Source organism: Cydia pomonella, chromosome 2 (assembly GCF_033807575.1).
Source record: "Cydia pomonella isolate Wapato2018A chromosome 2, ilCydPomo1, whole genome shotgun sequence".
In the NCBI taxonomy this organism is placed as follows: Eukaryota; Metazoa; Arthropoda; class Insecta; order Lepidoptera; family Tortricidae; genus Cydia; species Cydia pomonella.
The window spans coordinates 13,642,583-13,663,861 of NC_084704.1; the positions used below are offsets into that span (position 1 = coordinate 13,642,583).

At 35.5% G+C, this 21,279-nt stretch overlaps 1 protein-coding gene and 1 long non-coding RNA gene across 4 annotated transcripts in view; both read right to left on the reverse strand.

Moving 5' to 3' along the window:
• LOC133534439 (putative peptidyl-prolyl cis-trans isomerase dodo) overlaps positions 1-21,279 on the reverse strand; it is a 380,955-nt gene that overhangs the window by 337,376 nt on the left and 22,300 nt on the right. For all 3 annotated transcript variants that reach the window (XM_061873558.1, XM_061873559.1, XM_061873557.1), the window contains exons 2-4: positions 6,370-6,395; positions 5,651-5,773; positions 4,385-4,424 (exon numbers count right to left, since the gene is read on the reverse strand). In XM_061873558.1, the coding sequence (XP_061729542.1) occupies positions 4,385-4,424; positions 5,651-5,773; positions 6,370-6,372 (166 nt within the window). In that variant the 5' untranslated portion in view covers positions 6,373-6,395. The remainder of the gene's footprint in view (positions 1-4,384; positions 4,425-5,650; positions 5,774-6,369; positions 6,396-21,279) is intronic.
• LOC133534444 (uncharacterized) overlaps positions 1-21,279 on the reverse strand; it is a 123,164-nt gene that overhangs the window by 60,385 nt on the left and 41,500 nt on the right. The window lies entirely within an intron of this gene.

Genomic DNA, 21,279 nt, shown 5'->3' on the forward strand with positions numbered 1-21,279 from the left:
AAACTAGTGTCTGACGCGTACTGATCAGTCGATGCCTTTTACGAGACCTAGCATTATATCAAGTAAGTGGGTAAAACAAAGTATATATAAAAAAAACACTTGATCAGCCTTGCCTCTCAAACAAACATAATAAGTACGGACATTTGAAATTTTATTTTAGGTTTAATTTTATTAAAGAATAGAATTTGCAGTTAAACAGTTAAACCATTCTATTTAGAGGCTCATGGTTACTGTTCTATGGTAAAATAATGAATATGTATATACTACTACAAAATACTAGAGACAGTACATCAGAACCTTCAATCGTGTATGACGAGGGCTTTCAATGAAAAACGATATTCAACTCACAGTCTTTCCTGGACAATACTGATTACAAAATCATAGTACACGTTACATTACTTAGCCTAAGCAAACCAGTGGGTTTGATTTGATCCCAAGAACCACCACTAACGCCATCTTCTCCCGCTTCTTTTCGTCTGAAGATTGATTTTGCTCTATTTGTAAAAGATAGCGTGATTATACACTTGTTAAAAGCGATTTATGGCACAATTCAGCCGTTCTCCGACATTTATATCACGCAGCACAGGTTTTGCATACGCCAGACGCTTAGCAGCAAGGAATCTGCTGTCTGGTTACACGCTCTTCCGTCTGTACACACTGAAACTCTCTTCGAATATCACACTTAGTGCTTTGCAATCTGCCTGCGACTCGGTGCCACTGCGGTAATGATGTCGACGCCGACGTGATCGACCACCCGAGGTCCTCGCCACGACGCCTTTGAACACAACAGGCACGCCGCGCTCAACGATATTCTCAGTCGGTCTCTTATTGTCAGCGTCAACATGCTAGTTCTACATCAACTAATTTCAATATAGCCCAACATTCTCAGGGATGATGGGAAGAGTGACGGATTTTTTAGCTAGACTTCTTGAACGTAGCCACAGCGTTTCAAGATTATTATTATAGTTATAATATAAATGGCACAATGTTTACGAAGTCGTGGTTTGGTATTTAATTTTTTTCATTTATACATTCAAAATATCATGACTGTATTAGCAAATTGTTCACTAATGATTGAAAATGTCATTTTTGATAGAAGGTGACAACTCTATTTTTGTTCATGCATAGACAATTTGTTATAACTTATCTATATACGTTTTAATAAAATGATGGAGTAAGACCGACGGCATTAACGTCACAATAACGTCGTTCTTAAATGTAAATATTTAAGTACAATTATGACATGTAGCGGCATCTATTGTTGAGTAGAAAACATTTTTTGTAGAGATTCAAAAGAATTAAAAGCACAGATTTGTAGACTTTTACGACGCTAAAATTCTCTCTTCTTCTCAGAATATATGCGTCCACTGCTGAAGATATGCCTCTTTCATGGATTTCCATGTTGTTCTGTATGCAGCGGTTCTATTCCAGGTCGGTCCTGCCGTCTTTCTGATATCGTGCGACACTTATGAAGATACGAAAACTATCCATCACCCGAGAGGCATTTGACCGATTTTTAGGCTTCTGTACCTCGGTTAAATACGTCTATCTGTCCAGTTGTAGCCTATTTGTCCCGAAACTATGTAACCAGTTAATAACTACAGTTAACATTTGGTACAGATATTGAAGTACCTAAGTCTGTAACCCAAAGACGGCCATGAAACGTATATAAATTACTCTTAAATATTAAAAAAAAAGTTATGCAAACAATATCGTGTTAAAATATTGAATGAAAGGACTCATTAAGAGAATCTCTTTATAAATTAAAAATAAATAGTTTAGAAGTTATTTAAGATATGGGTAAAAAATAACCATTCCTCCACCTTCCGGCCTAGAACAGGAGTGGCGCGCCAGGATATCGCCCGCGAAATAGACTACCCGTATTTTTGAAGCGGTATTCATTAGAGAGGGACTGGTAATTTATCTCACAAGTGAAATACTGTCGCGGCACTTCTGTGCTGAAGTCTTCTTGTCTCCGAAACTACAGTCCTTAAGTTTTTTGAAAAAACAGTTCTTTAACTATAAATTATTCAGTTCAATAAGGTGTTTTACTACTACTAATTAGGTAGGTACACCACAGTAGATTTACAGTATTGTACACTAAACGTACTTTTTATACCCACATAAATCCCATAATGGGTCACTGATGCATTAAATTTGTTAACATAGTAAACAAAAAGTAAATTAAAGTATACTTAATGCACCCATAATTGGTCACAGGTGCATTAAATTTACTGTCTGTTAGCTTTGTGCACCTCAGGTGAACAAAGGGGAATCAAATATACTTAAAGTTTACTTAATACCCCCAAGAAAATCATAGGTGAACTAAGTGTATTTTTAGTTTACTTAATTGACCCGGGTGATCTGAGCTGGGTGAACAGAGTCAACTACAGGTTTTTATCGGACCGCAAATCAACAAACTCTTAAAAGATGGGGTATTTGAAAACAGCCTTTCTGATATTGAGAGATCTGCTTGGAAATCAGTACGACTTGTTATTCAAGAATTTTTAGGCAACAAAATAAAATGAAAATTACCAACAGTTAGTTGCTGATTTATTACATAATTTTCAATGAATGGGTGTCAGCATGTCTCTAAAAATTCATTTCCTTCACTCGCACCTCGATTTCTTCCCTGCGAACCTCGGACAAGTCAGCGATGAACATGGAGAGCGTTTTCATCAGGATTTGAAATTTTTTGAGCAAAATTATCAAGGATACTGTGACCAGGCCATATTAGCTGATTATTGCTGGTCTGTTATTAGAGATACAGACACGAATAAATACAAGAAAAAAGCTAAGATAATTCACTTTAAATTTTTTGTTTGATATTTTTGTAAGCATTATTTTTTGTAAAAAATTATCAAAAATAATAAATATCTTGGAAACATGACGTATTAGATTTTTTTTATAATTTTTCTGAAACTCAGTGCACCTCGATTGTTAAGAAAAAAAAACGTTTCATTCACAGGACAAAAACTTTGTAAACTAGTGTAATCATTCGATAGCTTATTAATAACGGCATAAATGTTACAGAGAATTTTCCACAATTACTCGAGAATTAATAAAGATAAAAATTGTCTTCAAAAATTTACTTTCTTTTACATTTTATCTTTTTTTTCGAATGCAAGGTCGTTGACCTGTACTTTTTTGACATCAAAATGATAGCCCTAGTTAAAACGATGAAGGTCTTGTTTGGACTCGTATAACTTGTGAAATGTTTTAATTAGGGCTAGTATTTTGATGTCATTATTTTTTAAATGTACGATAGGAAATGGACAGATAACGGTAGATTAACCAAGTGTAGTAGTGTTTGGCATCATAAAACTTTGAAAGGGATCATTTTTAAAATGGTTGAGAAAAAACATAGGTATGGGAGGTGATTTGTCGATAAAATTCATCGTACTATACGTGGTTAACGGCTCCACACCGCGTGTACGTACGTATACGTGGACAAACACATTATATATTTCATATCAGACGTGACGTCAGTACTCTACGCCAGATTTCTAAACGAAATGTGCGTAGCTATTAATGAACTTAGATACATGATTATCTAAGTTCATTAATAGCTTCGCATATTTCTTGTTTTGTACCTATTTATGGATCAACGTATAATTAAGTTTTATATTTATTTTATTTTATTCGGAAAACCAACAGCTTAAGTAAACTAAAACTAGGTTAACATAAATATGTATCAGGGAAGCCAATTACAGGTTTCCACAGACAGGATACAAAGGTAGTCATATTACGGGTTAGCACAAAATTAAAGACTTTACAAACGCCAAAACATGCTATGAGAAAAGAAAGAAGTAATTTGTTTCTTATTTAAATCAATAATTAAAATTAAACCTATGCTAATCTTCTGCAGGCAGGGGAGCAAAGAAACTAGATGCCATGAGGTTTTTAATTATAGCAGGTTTCAGGGGAATCGGGGGATATCTGGCTTAATCAAATGATAATTCAATCGCATAGGTAATGGATTTACGCATATCAGATAGAGACCTAGGACGCAAGGCATAAATTAGTCCCTTCAAGAGTGACGCTGCAACTTTGTAAAACCCGAACTAACTCGCACAGCCTAGTTTTATGACAATAGGTGCCAAGTTCCACTGTGCGTTTACAACTTGGCGAACTCATGTCGTCACTAATGTTCCTTGCATTCATACAAAATATGTAGGCATATAAACCTGTTTATAATTTATACTCGTAATATGCACACAGACATAATACATTATATTAAAGTGTCACTCAGCTTATGAATACATAGTTGGTTATGCGGGTGGCAATAATTTACCTCTTTATGTGATTAAGTATATATACATCGAATCATATTTTTTCAACATAACCACAAGCAACAGGTAGGTATTATAAAAATATTACTTACATAAACTAGTGTCCTTTAATATTTCCATGATTCCATCTTCCTAAAAACATAAAATCATGTTAAGTAACATAGTGCATACAGTGACAGCATCACATAGGATAGGGTTTTTTTAAAGTTTACGAGTAAGACAAGGATAAAAAAACGCATTTAATCGATTTGCAAGACCGAAGTGTGCTGCGTTAACAAAGTTTTGTACGGAGCTCTAATAACCATTAGAAAATTCTTTCATAAAATGTATTTCTTTATCATATATACCCCGGACCCGGGACCCGGGTACGTCCTTAAACTACGTCCAAAAGAGAGGTATGGGCTTTGTGAATGTCATCTCGCTTTATGTGGTAGGGCACAGCACAGCGGATGTCATTCCAGATCTAGAGCAGAGCCCAACTGGGGAAGTACCTCCACCTTACAGAAAACAGCAGCCAAATAACACTAGACCCTACTCATAGTGTTGTGTTCCTGTGTTCCTGCCGATGAGTAAGGTTGCCAGAGCTCAACGAGGGTGCGGAGTGTTAGGGTCGGCAACGCGCATGTAACTCCTCTGGAGTTGCAGGCGTACATAGGCTACGGAGACTGCTTACCATCAAGTGGGCCCTATGCTTGATTGCCACCGACGTAGTATAAAAACATATACAAAATCGGGAGTTCAAATTAGTTGTAAGTACAAAGTAAGTATGTAACTGCATTGTAGGAGTACTTTCCACTGAAGGTCATGAATCTTCATAAGATACACAATGAAATTACCTTGTGACGAGGAATAGTGGATTAGTTATAACAAAAAGCCAAATGCTATTTTCTCACAAAAAGCGTGGTCAAATTGGTAAGGACGTTTTTCCGCCTCCATGTAACTAAATGCGTCTATTCTTCAACATGCTTCTGAGACATATTTATTCACAAAAGAAACATTTTTTACATTTATATTATTGAATGTATATGTAATAAAACTCTAACTAGGTAAAAAGGGTGAATTTATATGTGGATATAATATACACTTTCCGCGAATATATTTCTATTCCATAAACACAGACTTGCTACTTTATTTAATAGTCGCGTCTTTTAAAATTGAATTGAACCATGTTAAAATATGATATTCCGTGTGAACAGCAATATTTTAAGTTTATTTCAGACTTCTTCGATGCAATACTTCTTGCATACAAAATGCTTTCACTGCTTTTTTATGTCCTCTAAAATTCACGAACAGCAAAAACTACATGACTAATTATGTACAGTAGGGCAGGGCAGTGCGGGCAAGACTAATGTACTCACAGGCAGCTCGTCCACGATGTGCTGCAGCAGCGCGCGGAACACGGCGGCAGGCAGGCCGCCGAGCGCGTGCAGCGCCGCCAGCGCCCACAGCGGGCAGTCGCCATCCGAACAGAACTTGAATTTCTGCAGAGGTAAATTATGGTGTTCTTATGAACCAAATATGTAAGGCTTTTAATTTGTATGAGATTTTTTTACTACGTTCCGTTCCTTTGATCTGTGTAACACGTACTAAACTCTCGATGTGAGCGTGCCGTTTTTGGACAAGCTCTTTATTTAGATACCTACAGCTTCAGGTAAAACCGCCTACGAGTGTAACACAAGTGTTACTGTATCACACAAGTATTGCTGAAACCGTAATTCAGTTGGGTTTTCGCAAATAGTAGGCTTGGTTTCAAATTTTCAATCCCTTTGTAATTTATAAACGTTAAACGCACGTTTCCATAATATACTAATAATGATTAATAATTTATTGAAAGTTGTCTACTAAGTATCTAGGGAACAGGTACGTCATACCGACTCAACCCTCAAGAGACATCAACCTATATTAAAAGAGATATTTTACAATTCAATTTGGGACAATCTTCTTTTTTAATCCCAAAGAAATAGCTGACCCAAGAAGCTCCGGCTTGTCCAAGCACACACTTAATTATAATTCATACACAATTTTAATATCACGATACCGACATCAAATGTAGGTGTAAACAAGACATCATACTTACCATAACAGTATGTCAGCTCGTTTGGTCTGAAACAGAGATAACAGTAAAATTATCATACAAACTGCAAATACGTACAACTCATATACGCAACGCATGTGAACACACCCCGTTAACTTCATCTATTTTGTCACGTAACGTAGGTCACTGTCACTTGAATACCTATTTATATGAATTAGACAAAGTACAAATAGATAAGTCGCCTCAAACAATTACGACTTTACGTTTTATTTCACATACAGTTTTTCGAATCACACATGGCATTGTTTATAAACTGCACAAGCCTCAATTAGCTATTAATCGTTTGTCTTTATCTGTCATTTCGATTTATGTATTTATAAGAACGAGATATAATATAAATCAAAGCTCATTGAGACTTGTAAAGTTTGACGACCTAGTGGATAGTGACCCTGCTTATGAAGCCGATGGTATTGGGTTCGAATCCCGGTAAGGGCATTTATTTGTGTGATGAGCACAGATATTTGTTCCCGAGTCATGGATGTTCTCAATGTATTTAAGTATTTGTATAATATATATATCGTGGTCTGAGCACCCACAACACAAGCCTTCTTGGCTTACCGTGTGACGTAGTCAATTTGTGTAAGAATGTCCCTATAATATTTATTATGAATAATGGGAATAGTATATATGCGCTTTGTTTGTTCTACGTCTCTGTATATGTAGATGTAGCAGCGTAGAAGTCATGTAAAACATCACAACATTCCCAATTTAACAAGTAACAGTAGTAATGTATTTTAATAGTAAGAGCTTTTGTCACTCTTGACTGAATTGATAAATCTTTAGCAACATTTTTATTTATTTTGTTTTCGGAAACCGTCCCTGCATCGACCGGACATCTCCAACTGCGGATTTGTCTTTAAACTGACAGTTGGCACAACGGGGAACCAAAGTAGTGTAACATTATTACACGAATATATCAATATTGATGTGATTTATTGGACATAAATCTTGTTTTAAAAATTATATATATATTTGTCCTTACACAAATTCTTTGTTCTTGTTACAATTTTTTTTCTGTATGTTGAACTGAACGTCTGCGGCAAACGATGGCTGGGTTTGCTCTGTACCTATAGAGTGACTGTTACATTGAAAGTTTAGTCACGTGATTGCCGATACGATGAAAGACACAAATTGATGTGAATGGTAGACCTAAGTGCTTGCCGATGTGTTAAAACGTGAGAAGAGTACTATTAAGTTTACAATATCTAAGATTATGTCTAAATACTCTTTCAATAAAGTTTTTAAATCAAAGGTAAATATTTTCCAGGCAGCACCCTAATCATTGTGACACATATGGATCATATTGGCGTCTTTGTTTTCTCGAAAAGTTCAGGAGTTGTAAAACTCGATACACCAAGCCATCCACAATATTAAAAAATCGTGTCCCCCTAAAAATGTTGTGGTGGTAAAAAGTACAAAAAGCGGCCAAGTGCGAGTCGGACTCGCCCATGAAGGGTTCCGTACCATTTATGACGTATTAAAAAAACTACTTACTAGATCTGGTTCAAACCAATTTTCGTTGGAAGTTTGCATGGTAATGTATATCATATATTTTTTTTAGATTTTTCATTCCGTTATTTTAGAAGTTACAGGGAGGGGGACACACTTTTTTTCACTTTGGAAGTGTCTCTCGCGCAAACTATTCAGTTCAAAAAAAAATGATATTAGAAACCTAAATATCATTTTTGAAGACCTATCCCTACTAGATACCCCACACGTATGGGTCTGATGAAAAAAATTTTTTTTTTTAATTTTATGACGTTTTAAAAAAAAAACTACTTACTAGATCTCGTTCAAACCAATTTTCGGTGGAAGTTTGCAAGGCAATGTATATCATATATTTTTTTTAGATTTTTCATTCTGTTATTTTAGAAGTTACGGGGGGGGGGGACACACAGTTCACCACTTTGGAAGTGTCTCTCGCGCAAACTATTCATTTTAGAAAAAAATGATATTAGAAACCTCAATATTATTTTTGAAGACCTATCCATAGATACCCCACACGTATGGGTTTGATGAAAATAGTACATTACGATACAAGTGCGAAAAATAGGAAATTCGAAACGAGTGGCGATAAATTAAAACACGACCGAAGGGAGTGTTTTAAATCGACACGAGTTGCGAATTACCTATTCGCACATGTATCGTACAACGTTTTACAGTACATATGGCCCTTTTAATGTTCGACACAGTAACGTAATATGCTACTTCTCGCACTAGTGCTATAAAGTAGCCCCATATGTACTGTAAAAGATTTTTTAGTTTCAGTTCTAAGTATGGGGAACCCCCAAAATGTATTGTTTTTTTTCTATTTTTGTGTAAACATCTTAATGCGGTTCATAGAATACATCTACTAACCAAGTTTGAACAGTATAGCTCTTATAGTTTCGGAAAAAAGTGGCTGTGACATAATCGGACAGACAGACGGACATGACGAATCTATAAGGGTTCCGTTTTTTGCCATTTGGCTACGGAACCCTAAAAACATCTCATCATCATCTTCGCATCTCTTTACTATCTTGCTATGCCCAGAACATAGTTGGAAACTCTTGGCGTCGATTGTGTAAAAGCGGGTGGTTTTTCAAGTAGATGGAAAAAGGATTAAATATGTAACGTTGTTTGAAGCAAAATTTGGTAGGTGAAAATTTTCGGAATAGGTTTCCTTCATAACATAAAACTATAAAACTTCTCATAGATACAACAAACTTTTGTATTTTAATTAACTGTCTATAAGTATAATTATTATACATAGTATAAGTTAACTTAGGTCCTAATTTATGATTTGGGGTGCAGATTAGGTGTGTACAATATGCATTATAATGTTATGTTTCTGAGCGGCATATGGTTGTTCGTGTCATTCACGATGACGCGCAGATTTGTCAAGTCTAACCTTTAATCGCATAACAATACGAGTCAAGGCACGCGTCTTCATGAATGACAAAATTTATATATGTGCGAAGTGTACATCCGCTCTAATCAGGTAAAAATATTGCTCATTTCGATTCTTTACCCCAGGCCCCTGTTTCACCAACCTGACAAGTGCGACATAATATATGTCAAGAAAAATTGATATTGACATATTCTTTCTGTTTCACCAAAGTCTACAATTGTCACAATGAATTTAGCCCATAGGTCAGAAGTTGAGAGGCAAAACCCGATCAACTAGGAGCGCGATGCATCTGTCTCGCTTTAATGATGTACAGCAAGCGCATAGTTATTATTAGAGCGAGACACATGAAGTAAGAATGCATCCCGCTCTTGTGGCTGTACTATGTGCTAATATGAATGAAACGAAATATTAAACGTATACATTGAGCTTAGCCCAACTTAGCTATGCTCTAGACCGGTTTTTTAAATCAAATATTTAGTAGCTATATTAGAGCGGTTTCATGTAATAGAACAAAATTCATTTCCTTCTCTGTGGGTGGGTAGGGTTATATTACCGTGAGGCCAACATACCTACATTTTGATGTCAAAATGATATCGTTTTGTTATCATTAGCCCTCGAGTCTCACACACGTCAATACATGTACAAATATTTACGAGCGAAATGCACGCGCAAATGATAACAAAATGGGCATAATTGTACTACCGAAATGTATCCAATGCACGCGTGAATGATAATAAAATGATATCATTATGTTACCAAAACTTAGATCGAATTGGCCTCCGAGTCCGTTACCCTAGGCTAGGCAATAAAAAGGTACGATTAAATAAATAAGTAATAAATAAAATGTTTTATTGCATTCGTAAGTCTTCGAAACTTGCTTAATTTAGATTACCTAATTCAAGTGTAAATTAATATAAGTGTAAAATATACTTAGTTATGTTTATCGTCTATACTTTATATCGGAAATATTCTTAGCCAAATATTATTTTAACAGAAATATTAACATTAAGTATGCAATATTTAATTTGTCCAAAAATAATGAGTTATATATTCTCCTCCATGGCAAATAATAAATAATAGTATTATCTTTGGTATTTGAGCGGGACTTTGCTAAATGTACGTGCATAGTATAGCTCTGCAACCAATATGAGGACCGCCCAATCGCAAAACACGACAATAGTCACGCAAGCCCGACAGTGCTTTTATCTCATGTCAAGAATTACCGACATTTCTACAAATATGTCAACTCAGAAAAATGACCCCTGTTTCACCAAACATTTGTCAGCGACATATGTCACAAGTTTTCTATGAACTTGTCACCTGTCACTTGACATATGTCGAATTGTCGGCCGACATATTGCCTATCATGTAATTACACAAATGTTCTTGAGCAATATTGTGTTGTTTTAGTTGTTTATTTAATCGACTATGAACAAAAACGGCGCTTTATCAAGAAAACGGGAAGATTTGAAACTACAGTAAATTTAGTAAAATTAATCAAATTTCACACGGTCCTTACTGGCATGAACAGTCTGAGTGTACCCACATAACACTATCTACATAAATAGAACATTTGCATAGTATCTCACAAACTAAATGTAGATCAATTACTAACGAAGTTATTGCGAGAAATTCGGTCAGTGATGAAGTTATCAAGGCAGGTTTTGAACATATACCTTAGTAGGTAATTATGCTACCTAGTGAAGGCATAATTACTATAGAACGCCAAATTCAAATTGTCCGCAGTATCCGCCCCTCTAAAACGACTCACATACCTTACTTAATTCGGTCGTCCTAAATGACATCCTAAGTTCCTAACCAGGATCCAAATAAAATTGTTCCTAGTAAGTACAGTCAGACTGTTGCTAAAATAAAAGCGGTTAAACCTTTACGAGTTAGGATATAGGATTCTGAATTAAGTAAGATGTGTGAAGTGCTTAAGAGGGAAGTACCACGTGACCACCCATACAAAACAAGAAAACATTTTTCCACTTCTAAATATTTTCCGTTCTCCATGATTTTTAGTATTGAGATAATAAAAAATTAGGTTTATAGGTATTCCTTGTTTTCAAAATTTGCAAAACAATTTTTTTTCCAAAAAGCGAGACCTGATAAACCTAGAATAGATTATGCTGAAGCGATCGACATCAAAACCAAAATGATTTATTAAAATTTATGTAGTTAGTTCAAACGTTTTGTCCCGAAATGGAATTTCATAGAAAAATGACCGTTATTTCGTTACATTCGAAAAGCTATTCTTCCCTCTTAAGAGGAATTCCTAGTTGTGATTTTTCCATACAAACGCTCTCGACTATTTCCTCCCTGGATTTTTAACCTAGAGCAATGATTTTTTCAAATAAGATCAATATCATCAATATCTGTGCCGCTATGTTTTGCTTTTTTGGATTATTTTATTTTGAAGAAAATTACAGCGCCTCGGAAATCGCAAAAACGGCTCAATTGAATTGGCTGTAAAAAAAGGCACAGTATACAAATATGACAACAAATATCCAAAAAATCAAAACATAGCGGCATAGATTATTTCTTCCCCTTGCAATTTCCAAAATTTCATAATGATTGGTTGCGTTTTGGAGGAGGAAACAGTCGAGAGCGAAACCTCGATTATTGAGTTTTTTGCGTGTGAACTTCGGTCCAAGCTGCAGTTGTCCTTATCGCACGAATTGGAGGCGGAGACAGTTTCTAAATATACGTACACAGAAGGAATAGTGATGGGCATAACATCCTTATTAGGGATTGCAGAACCGGTACTGTTTTAAAGAACCGGGATTTCCCGGTACTTTCGGAACTGGTCTAATTATTTTATTATTTTAAATAAAACGACAGCATTTTGCGATTTGACCACCTTTCGTATTACAATTTAATAATGGCATTTTCTTTTAGTACGTATAATCACAATAAACAAGTCAATTTTTTTTAGAAATATAGTATTTTACATTGCTCACACTTGTGCATCATAAGTAAAAGATAACTACACAACATTGATGTTTGCCACTAGATAGCAAATAAAATGAAATTACATTGACAAGGGGATTTATATACATATAAGTATCGCAGTAGTATTGTAAAATCCGCCGTATTACATTACGGCTAGCCGATATCAAAATAAGAGCCATTTTGAAATGCGGCGGTTCAACGATTAAGGTATGTTGGGTAAATACCGGATGCGGGTGAAGAACGTAGGACATTAATTTCTCCCTAATTTGGCTTTATTTTTTAATGTTGGCAACATTGTGTAAGACGCCATTTCATTGCGCCTCGACTGCCAGTGTTCCCGCGTCGCTCAGGGAGTCGGGCTTGTGCTATGCACAATCACAGAGAGCAAGGTAAATTTCGCGAATTCATTCTTCTATCCGATCTTCGACCTGTAATTTATTTTGCGTATTGTGAGGAAACTGTGTTTGTTTTTGTAATTGTGTTAACAGACCTAGCACTGCTGTAGACCGCTATCCGATCTTGACCCTTCCAGGTAAAGATCGGAAAGAAACAATCCGATCGTTACCTATTTAAAAAACAGCAGTGATTGACAAACTTTAAATTTTCTTCAATTTACCTACTGACCTACTTAATTATCACATTTATTGTTTTCTTGATCACACTTTCGTACCATTATTTTTATCCAGTACCACTACCAGCGCGACGGTAAATCAAAAAAAAGAGATTTTGGCAGTCTATTTTGTATGTTTGTATATTGTACTTATGTGTATGTACACCTACTTACTGACAATGTAATTTTTTTAATTTCCGCAACCCAAAGGTTGCCTGGAAGAGATCGCTTTTTAGCGATAAGACCGCATGTTGTTTACCTGTGCTTATGTTTCTGTTTTCTTTTGTATTGTTTTCTTTTATTGACGTGTGCAATAAAGAGTATTTATATTGTATAGGGATGATGAATTGTATAACAAAATCGAGTAAAATAGATAGCAAATGAGCAATTTTTCGCAATAAAGTACCTATACATACGGATGCATATGTAGATGTGCACGCATACATACATAGCTAGTTTAGGATACAAAATAGAGATAGGGCTTCGAAATTAGTTTCCTTAAAATGCTTCAAGAGGGCTCTCTTTTCCTATATATTTACTTTACTCTTTACATACGATCCTTAAATTTTATTAAAAAAAGATTATATATCAACTATATATATATATATATATATATATAATTGCAAAATTATACCAACAAAATCGCAATTTTACTTATTTTCCATACTTCAAGATGGGCTCTCAGTGAGCTCAACGAGGGGCGGGAGGGGGTTAGGGTCGGCACCGCGCATGTAACTCCTCTGGAGTTGCAGGCGTACATAGGCTATTGGATGGATACTGCTTACCATCAGGCGGGCCCTATGCTTGTTTGCCACCGACGTAGTATAAAAAAACTAGACCTTTTTAAAGAACTACTTAATCTTTTTGATTTCTAAGTTTGATTCTTATTTTTTTGGCGACCTTCATTAAAAATGACTGGGCACGATTATTTTTTATTTTGATTTTTGTCCCTCCTACTTAAGTACTTAATATCTTCCAGTACATTCCTTTCAATAAACAATACATTTACACTTTCACTAAACCTGTACAGTTCACGAGATCTTAAATTGTCAAAACTTCGAAACCTATCTATTATTTTAGTGGTTTTTCTTACTTTATTACTTCGGGTAAACCTTACAATAAGAGGTTTCTTAGCACAATATTTACTTCTCAATCTTATGACATAGGTATCAAAGTTTGAGAGTCACAATTTTACCAATTTTTGTATCAGGGCTAAGATCGGATACAAAAATTCGAAAAAAAAACTTTCGTTGATAACTTTTAAGTTTGTAATTATTGGTGGCTGTAATGTAATTTATATACATCGGAGAAGGTTAGACACCGGACCTATTTCTTTGTGTACCTTATTCTCTTTCCATTAGAAGCAACTTTTTTTCACCATCCGATGTTCTCCCTTGATGGTAAAACACTCGTTACTCTAAAAAAAAAAGTATGTCTTATCTTTACACAGGTACAAAACTGAAACCGTTCTATATTGAAGATAACTAAAATTCAGGCCGAATCTACGGTTATTATTTAACGATTACTTCAAGAATCTGTCACGTGCTGAGATCTCGAAAAAACATTTTCTCACGAGTTCTCTCAATTGGTCCCAAAATTGTCCGGCATTATCCCAACATACTTTACCCAGATTGTCATTGCGATACGTTCTTCAATAAGGCGGCCCAAGTTTAGCCCCATCGTACTACAAGTTAAATAGATTGTAGTTTAACCATATATTTATACCTACTTACAAAAACGGATAGGTACAGTCAAGTGTAAAAATATGGGTGTACACATCTTACTCAAAAATATGTCCCATAGCATCTTATTCCAGTGTAATAAGAGCGTAGTACCATATTTATGAGACGATTCTTTCGATACATATTTTTGCACTTGACTGTACGACGACGACCAAAGCAGGGACATCATTCTTTTTTGCAGTTTTTACCTATATGGTAATTAATAGATACAGTATAATATAAAAATGGAAACAATATTATGTGATAACAACAAAAACAACTTGCGTCGGGCAGCGCAGAATAAATTCCGTCCGGCTCGCGGGCGATGTCGACGGAACGGCGCACAATAAGCGAGCACTCGAGTCTCGCGTCTGTGTGCGCGCACTCACACTTAGATAGCCCCCGCTCCCGCCCACCGCAGCGCGACAGAAACATAGCTTCAAAAATTCGAGATTTGAAAAGTTGCTCAGCTAGGAATTGCTCTTAAGGCACAGATGAAGACAACACAACGTACATTTTGTATGCGCTAAAAGATTACTTCATATGTGAGCGTAGTAGATGCTCGGAGGCCATCGACAGAGCGCACGCAGTCTACAAATAGTTTATCTCTACTTGAAATGTGCAACATCTGACATAGGGAACACTTTATTACATAAGTGAAAAGTAACCTATATTTAGCGGTATAAATGATATATTATGTCATTATTGGAGTATGAAAAAATACATCTTGTTAAATATTTTATTAGAGTTGCATTTAATATTTATTACAAATTAAGAACAATAGTCTAATTCGGTACAGCAATCAATAGTTAACATCGCAATCAACCATACCTGCATCGGGTCGAATAGATCCGATGGCGGAGTGAAGGTATTAACAACATTAGACAAATATTATAATAAAACAATAATTAAGGATAACATCAGTACAGAAGTTCAATCGTTAAAGAAATGTAAAGTCAACGGGCAAAAAGTATTTATAAAAAGTATTGATCTAAGAATGAATTCGATTAACAATGCTCTTTACATTTAATGTGACGTCCGTTTTACGTCTATCTTGTTCTCCTATCGACTTAGGGACATGAAAAGCTATTGAAAAGCAGCGTTTAGATGCGATTTTACTTCTAGTTTGATATATGTCGTAAAAATTAAAGTGGCATTCGGATGGCCACTGCAACAGCATTATTGTTGCAACGTTAATGCTGCAGGGTTGACGCAGGCGATGTTTAAAATTTCCATTAACCATCCAAAACTTGTTTTTGCTCTATTTCGTTTATTTTATAAGGTGGAGCAATATAAACTAATTCCAGCTCTAGATAGACCTCATGTCATTTAATGTGCACAGTTTCATTACAATCCAACACGTAGTTTTAAAATTAAAACAAAACTCCGTTTGTATGGCAAGTTGAAATTCGGCCGAACATGCCGGAGATACAATTTTGATAAAACAACTATCTAAAGGTTAAGAAATATGTATGTTGATAGGATACAGTACAATGTCTGGTAAACCTTGAAAATACAGGAGATTTTATCCTTTAATCTTAAGTGAGGATACGTGTAATTTTTAGGTAAAATAAACTGGTATTAAGTATCCCTACAGATAGCAATTCCAGAACGAAGGTAAGCGCTTGAAAAAATTTAGCCAGACTACGGTTATTCTCGTAAATAATTAGTCGGTTAAAATTGTCGCCAATGCCACCCGCATTAGAAATTGACAAATCACAAGATTTTGATGACATTCGACGAATTACGGAAACTGACGAATTAACGAAAATGGCGAATATGCGAAATATACGAAAAAGGGAAAATTACCAGTATTGCACAAACTCACGAAAACGAACCCATTGACATCTAATGTAATTCACCAAATTCGGCTAAATAGTTTTAACGCTACGGTAGAACACACACCACATTGACTACTATAGGTACTAAATTCGCCCATTGTACCCACTTGGGTACACCTGGGTGACGGCGTTGATTCGATTTTCTACCATTAGAAGGTGGGTTCCCAAAGATGGGTGTGGGCACTAATGGGTTAATAACCTAAAAAGGGAGTAAAGTATGAAGTGTGGTATAAAAAGTTGACCACATTTTTGACGTATAAATCAAAATGTTATTATAAAAGATTATACTATTTCGAGGAGGACCAAGCTAATTCAGCAGAAATATAGTGTGGTCTCACCAGAAACGTCAAATTTCGATGAGAATATGACAGAATTAGCCTAGACAGACTTTAAGTATGTAAAATTGTTCAATAATGTCAAATTATAAGTAAGGGACGACGAATCGTCAATATGCGTGCAATAAGTTTAACTATTTTCCAAAGTTCTGTGACAGAAAAGCTCTCTTTGGATGTAAAAGTAAAGCATAAAGTCGACTCCATTCCCCCTGTCCCCATTGTTATCGTTCAATCAATTTAGGCGCGCTCAGGTGTTTGCGCGTCACAACTGCTGGGCCATCGGGGGCCACTTACTGCCGGCGCCAATCGTCTTCAACTTATCACCGATCAGACATTTTGATATTATCATTTCCTATAACGGGACCAAATCGCTTTTAAATTACCTCCGACGTTTCGAGGACGGCAGAGAAAGACTTCCTCCGAGACTACAGAAAAAAATCGTCATGTAAACGTCGGCGATAATTTAATATTTTTTATTAAAACCCACCTCAAAACGTGCGACCGACAGGTCGCTGTTAACTCGAATTAAGTCACGTTGAAGTTAATAATAATGTGTGAAAATCGTGAAAGATTAAACCTGGTGGGTATTTTATATGCATGAAGCATTTTTTTCTGAAAGGGGTTTATGTATTATATCAGCAAATTAAATTGAGTCGTTCTAAACTAATGGACACTGCACCAACTTGGAACTTGACGTTAATGGTGGCATGCCACACTAGGACACCACATTGACTGACTGGTGGTACACCACTGCATGTGTACACCAGTGTACACTGCTCACTTAGCTTAAGTCGGACTTTAATTAGTTTAATCGTGGACTTTACATGTATAATATTGTATAACATAACGACCCTACTTGCACTTTACCCGTAAACATATTATTTTTGGTAGGTTTAAGCATGTAGGTATACTAGTAGAGTCAAAGTCTAAGTGAGTTCCGTTTTACATAATGAAACTCAACGATATTAAAATTTAATTTTTATTTCTGTAACATAATAATCATATATATACATTGGTGATTTGTGACTATCATAAAGAGATATTTTAAGCTACGAAGATATATATTTTTGTCTTTTTGAGATTCAAGTTATTTTTCTTAAAAAAGTATTGGTCTGAACCTTAATGGCATGCAATGAAAAAAATTCAAGTATGACCCTACCCTTCGCGTTTGAAAATAACTATAGCCCTAGCGGTTGCTGCTATGGGCTACGGCGTAGCACACGTAGCCTTACTTGGCTTACAATAGATTTACAGGCACGCGCCTAGTTATTGTGTGTCTCGCTCGCGCCTATGTATAGGCATACATGCGAACTAAAGCGAGCGAAATGCATGATAACTAAATGAAAAGTCAGTGCACGTTCGAATTGGCTTGTAACTCGTACAATATCTAAGTTTCAATATTAAACTACGGTTTTTAGATAATTCCTAAAATAATTCTGATACGATGGAATTATGAGCGTTTATCGGAATTGCGCGCCGCCCAGAGGTCTTTACGTATTATCCGATTGAACCCCATTAGAATTTTTAATATAATATCAATTCTTCAGGAATTTTAGCATTAAAATTAAATAATACACCTATTAAGATTTTTGACAACATTAATAGATAGTAGGTAGTCCCTGTACACACCTACACACCTAAGTAGTATCTATACACTAAAATGGCCATATTAAAGAAAATCAATGACGTGAAAGTCTTGCAACGAAATAATTGGCTCTTACACGGCTCATAAGTATGGGCTCTCTTTGTACGACACTTGTACGAGGATCAGCTGGGGTATGCCAGTTTAAAATAGGTTCGCTTGATTTTTTGATACCACGGCGAATCGGCGATAGCAAATCAGTGGTCTCTTTGTAAGTAGACACTGCAGCCTATGCACGCTTGCAACTCCATTGGTATTACATGCGAGTAACTGACCCTTTAAAAGATATGATGACCCACTGTGATATTGGCAAATAAAGGGACGAATGCAGACCCCAAAAATTCAAGACAGCGTATAGGGTTAACTCAGTCCTCGAAGGACTTTTTCTTCTTTTTTCCGAGACATAGACATATCTATATATTTGTATGCATGGATCAGGAGGTCTGTCATATGTATACAAGCTTCCTAAATATAAGTATCTTTGTTTCTTGATTTTTTGAATGTAACATCATGACTCTATTATCTCAAAAATGATAGAATACTTACAGTTAAAGTACCGTTCAATGTACCGTTAATGATAAAGATAGTTTATTTGCCAAGTAGGTCATATTACAATACGGTTATGAACGTCAAATAAAAATATCATATCAGTTAATCATTCCATGGTCTTTGTGATAATTTCATAAGTGTAATTTCAATAGTCCAACGAATCTTGACTGTAGTGGGTGCCATTTATCCCTCGGTTAAGAATCTACTATTTCAAAACAAATTGTAAAACCCAAAATAGCTCTTTCATCTCAAATTGTTACTTCGGTGTCTGTGAAACTCATGTGTGACTTTGATATTTGAGTATAGGCCAAAGTGCGTCAAATTAGAGACCCAAATTATTGGCCGCCTAATTATTGGCACGTTGCTAGAGGAACGTAAACACAACGTAAAACAACAATTAAGTACCTACCTACGTCATAATTTTACAAGCACCCGGTTTTTCGGTATTTTATTGCGGAAATAGGCAATGTGGAAGTAAACTACTTATAGGTTAAATTTACAAAAGTAATTAATTAACATAAAAACAAAGAAATAAACTAACATAATAAAACTTACTAAGTACTTAAACTAAAGGTAAAGACCGTCAATAAATCGGTCGCCGTCAATGGGCAAGGTGCCTAGAAGGCTGGCCGTATTTCCCCGATGTATGGCGATACTTATGCCATACTTTTACAAAATGTATCGACTATTCGAACGTGGCAAGATACGAATTTACGAGTTTATTATAAAATAATACAATCTATAAAACATAACCTTTTTGTTACATCATTACGATTCACGATTGCTTGTCTCTAGTATGCTGGAAACTTTTTGGACTTGGTGTTCAAGTGCTTACAACACCTCATTATTGTCGCCGCAAATACTCAGGAACGATTTTATAAAGAACGCGTGAATTGTTGAATGAACTTTCAAGTATCCGAACTTTTCAATAATTCTCGAAACTGAAAATACCTACATAAAGATCCCTTTTGTATAAGTATAGTTGTCTCACGCCTTGGTATATACTTTAATGTATTCTATAAGTGTTTACTATATTCGTTAGTGGGTTTATAGACTGAAAGTATAGATGTAGGTACAATAATGTACAGTCACGTCTGAAAATATTGATACGAAAAATGTGCCAAAAATATGTATACACTACCTTAATACATGGGCAATAAAGTCGTTTACATATTTTTGGCACTTTTTCCCTATCGATATTTTCAGACGTAACTTACGCAAAGGGAGCGGATTATCAGTTAACGCAGTAGCGGGAAACCCTAATAACTTATTAGAATAAAAGAGTTAATTAACTATTATTGAACATTTATTGGTTCTAGTTTAGCCCGAATGAATTATAGTAACCTATTCGAACCACTGTATACACCTATATACATATACAACGTACCTATGTTACTCTGATATCTATTAACTTCTGGAATTGAAGAAAAACAATTACTCTTGTTCTATGTCTATTAGATTTTGATTATCTTTAGGACTATATCCTGTGGACTGTCCACAATTAAAAAAAATTGTCATGCATAATATGGTAAAGCTTTTAAATTAATGTGAATTTTCCAGCAGCGCTTTTTAGGGTTCCGTAGCCAAATGGCAAAAAACGGAACCCTTATGGATTCATCATGTCTGTCTGTCTGTCTGTCCGTCCGTATGTCACAGCCACTTTTTTCCGAAACTATAAGAACTATACTGTTGAAACTTGGTAAGTAGATGTATTCTGTGAACCGCATTAAGATTTTTCACACAAAAATAATTAAAAAAAAGGCTATAATTTTTGGGGGTTCCCCATACTTAGAACTTTAGAACTCAAACTCAATTTTTTTTACATCAAACACATAACGGAACTCTTATGGATTCATCATTTCTGTCTGTCTGCCTGTCCGTCCGTATGTCACAGCCACTTTTTTCCGAAACTATAAGAATTATACTGTTAAAACTTGGTAAGTAGATGTATTCTGTGAACCGCATTAAGATTTTCACACGAAAAAAAAACAAAAAATTTTGGGCGTTCCCCATACTTAGAACTTAGAACTCAAACTCAATTTTTTTTCATCAAACTCATACGTGTGGGGTATCTATGGTGAGGTCGTCAAAAATGATATTGAGGTTAGGTAAGTGGTAAAATGTGTGTCCCCCCTCCTTCCTGTAACTTCTAAAATAAGAGGATGATAAAACTAAAAAAAATATATAATGTACATTACCAAGCAAACATCCACTGAAAATTGGTTTGAACGAGATTTAGTGAGTAGTTTTTTTTTTAATACGACATAAATCATAAACCTGCTACGCGCTGCTACGGAACTCTTCATAGGCGAGTCCGACTCGCACTTGGCCGCATTTTTAAAATAATTT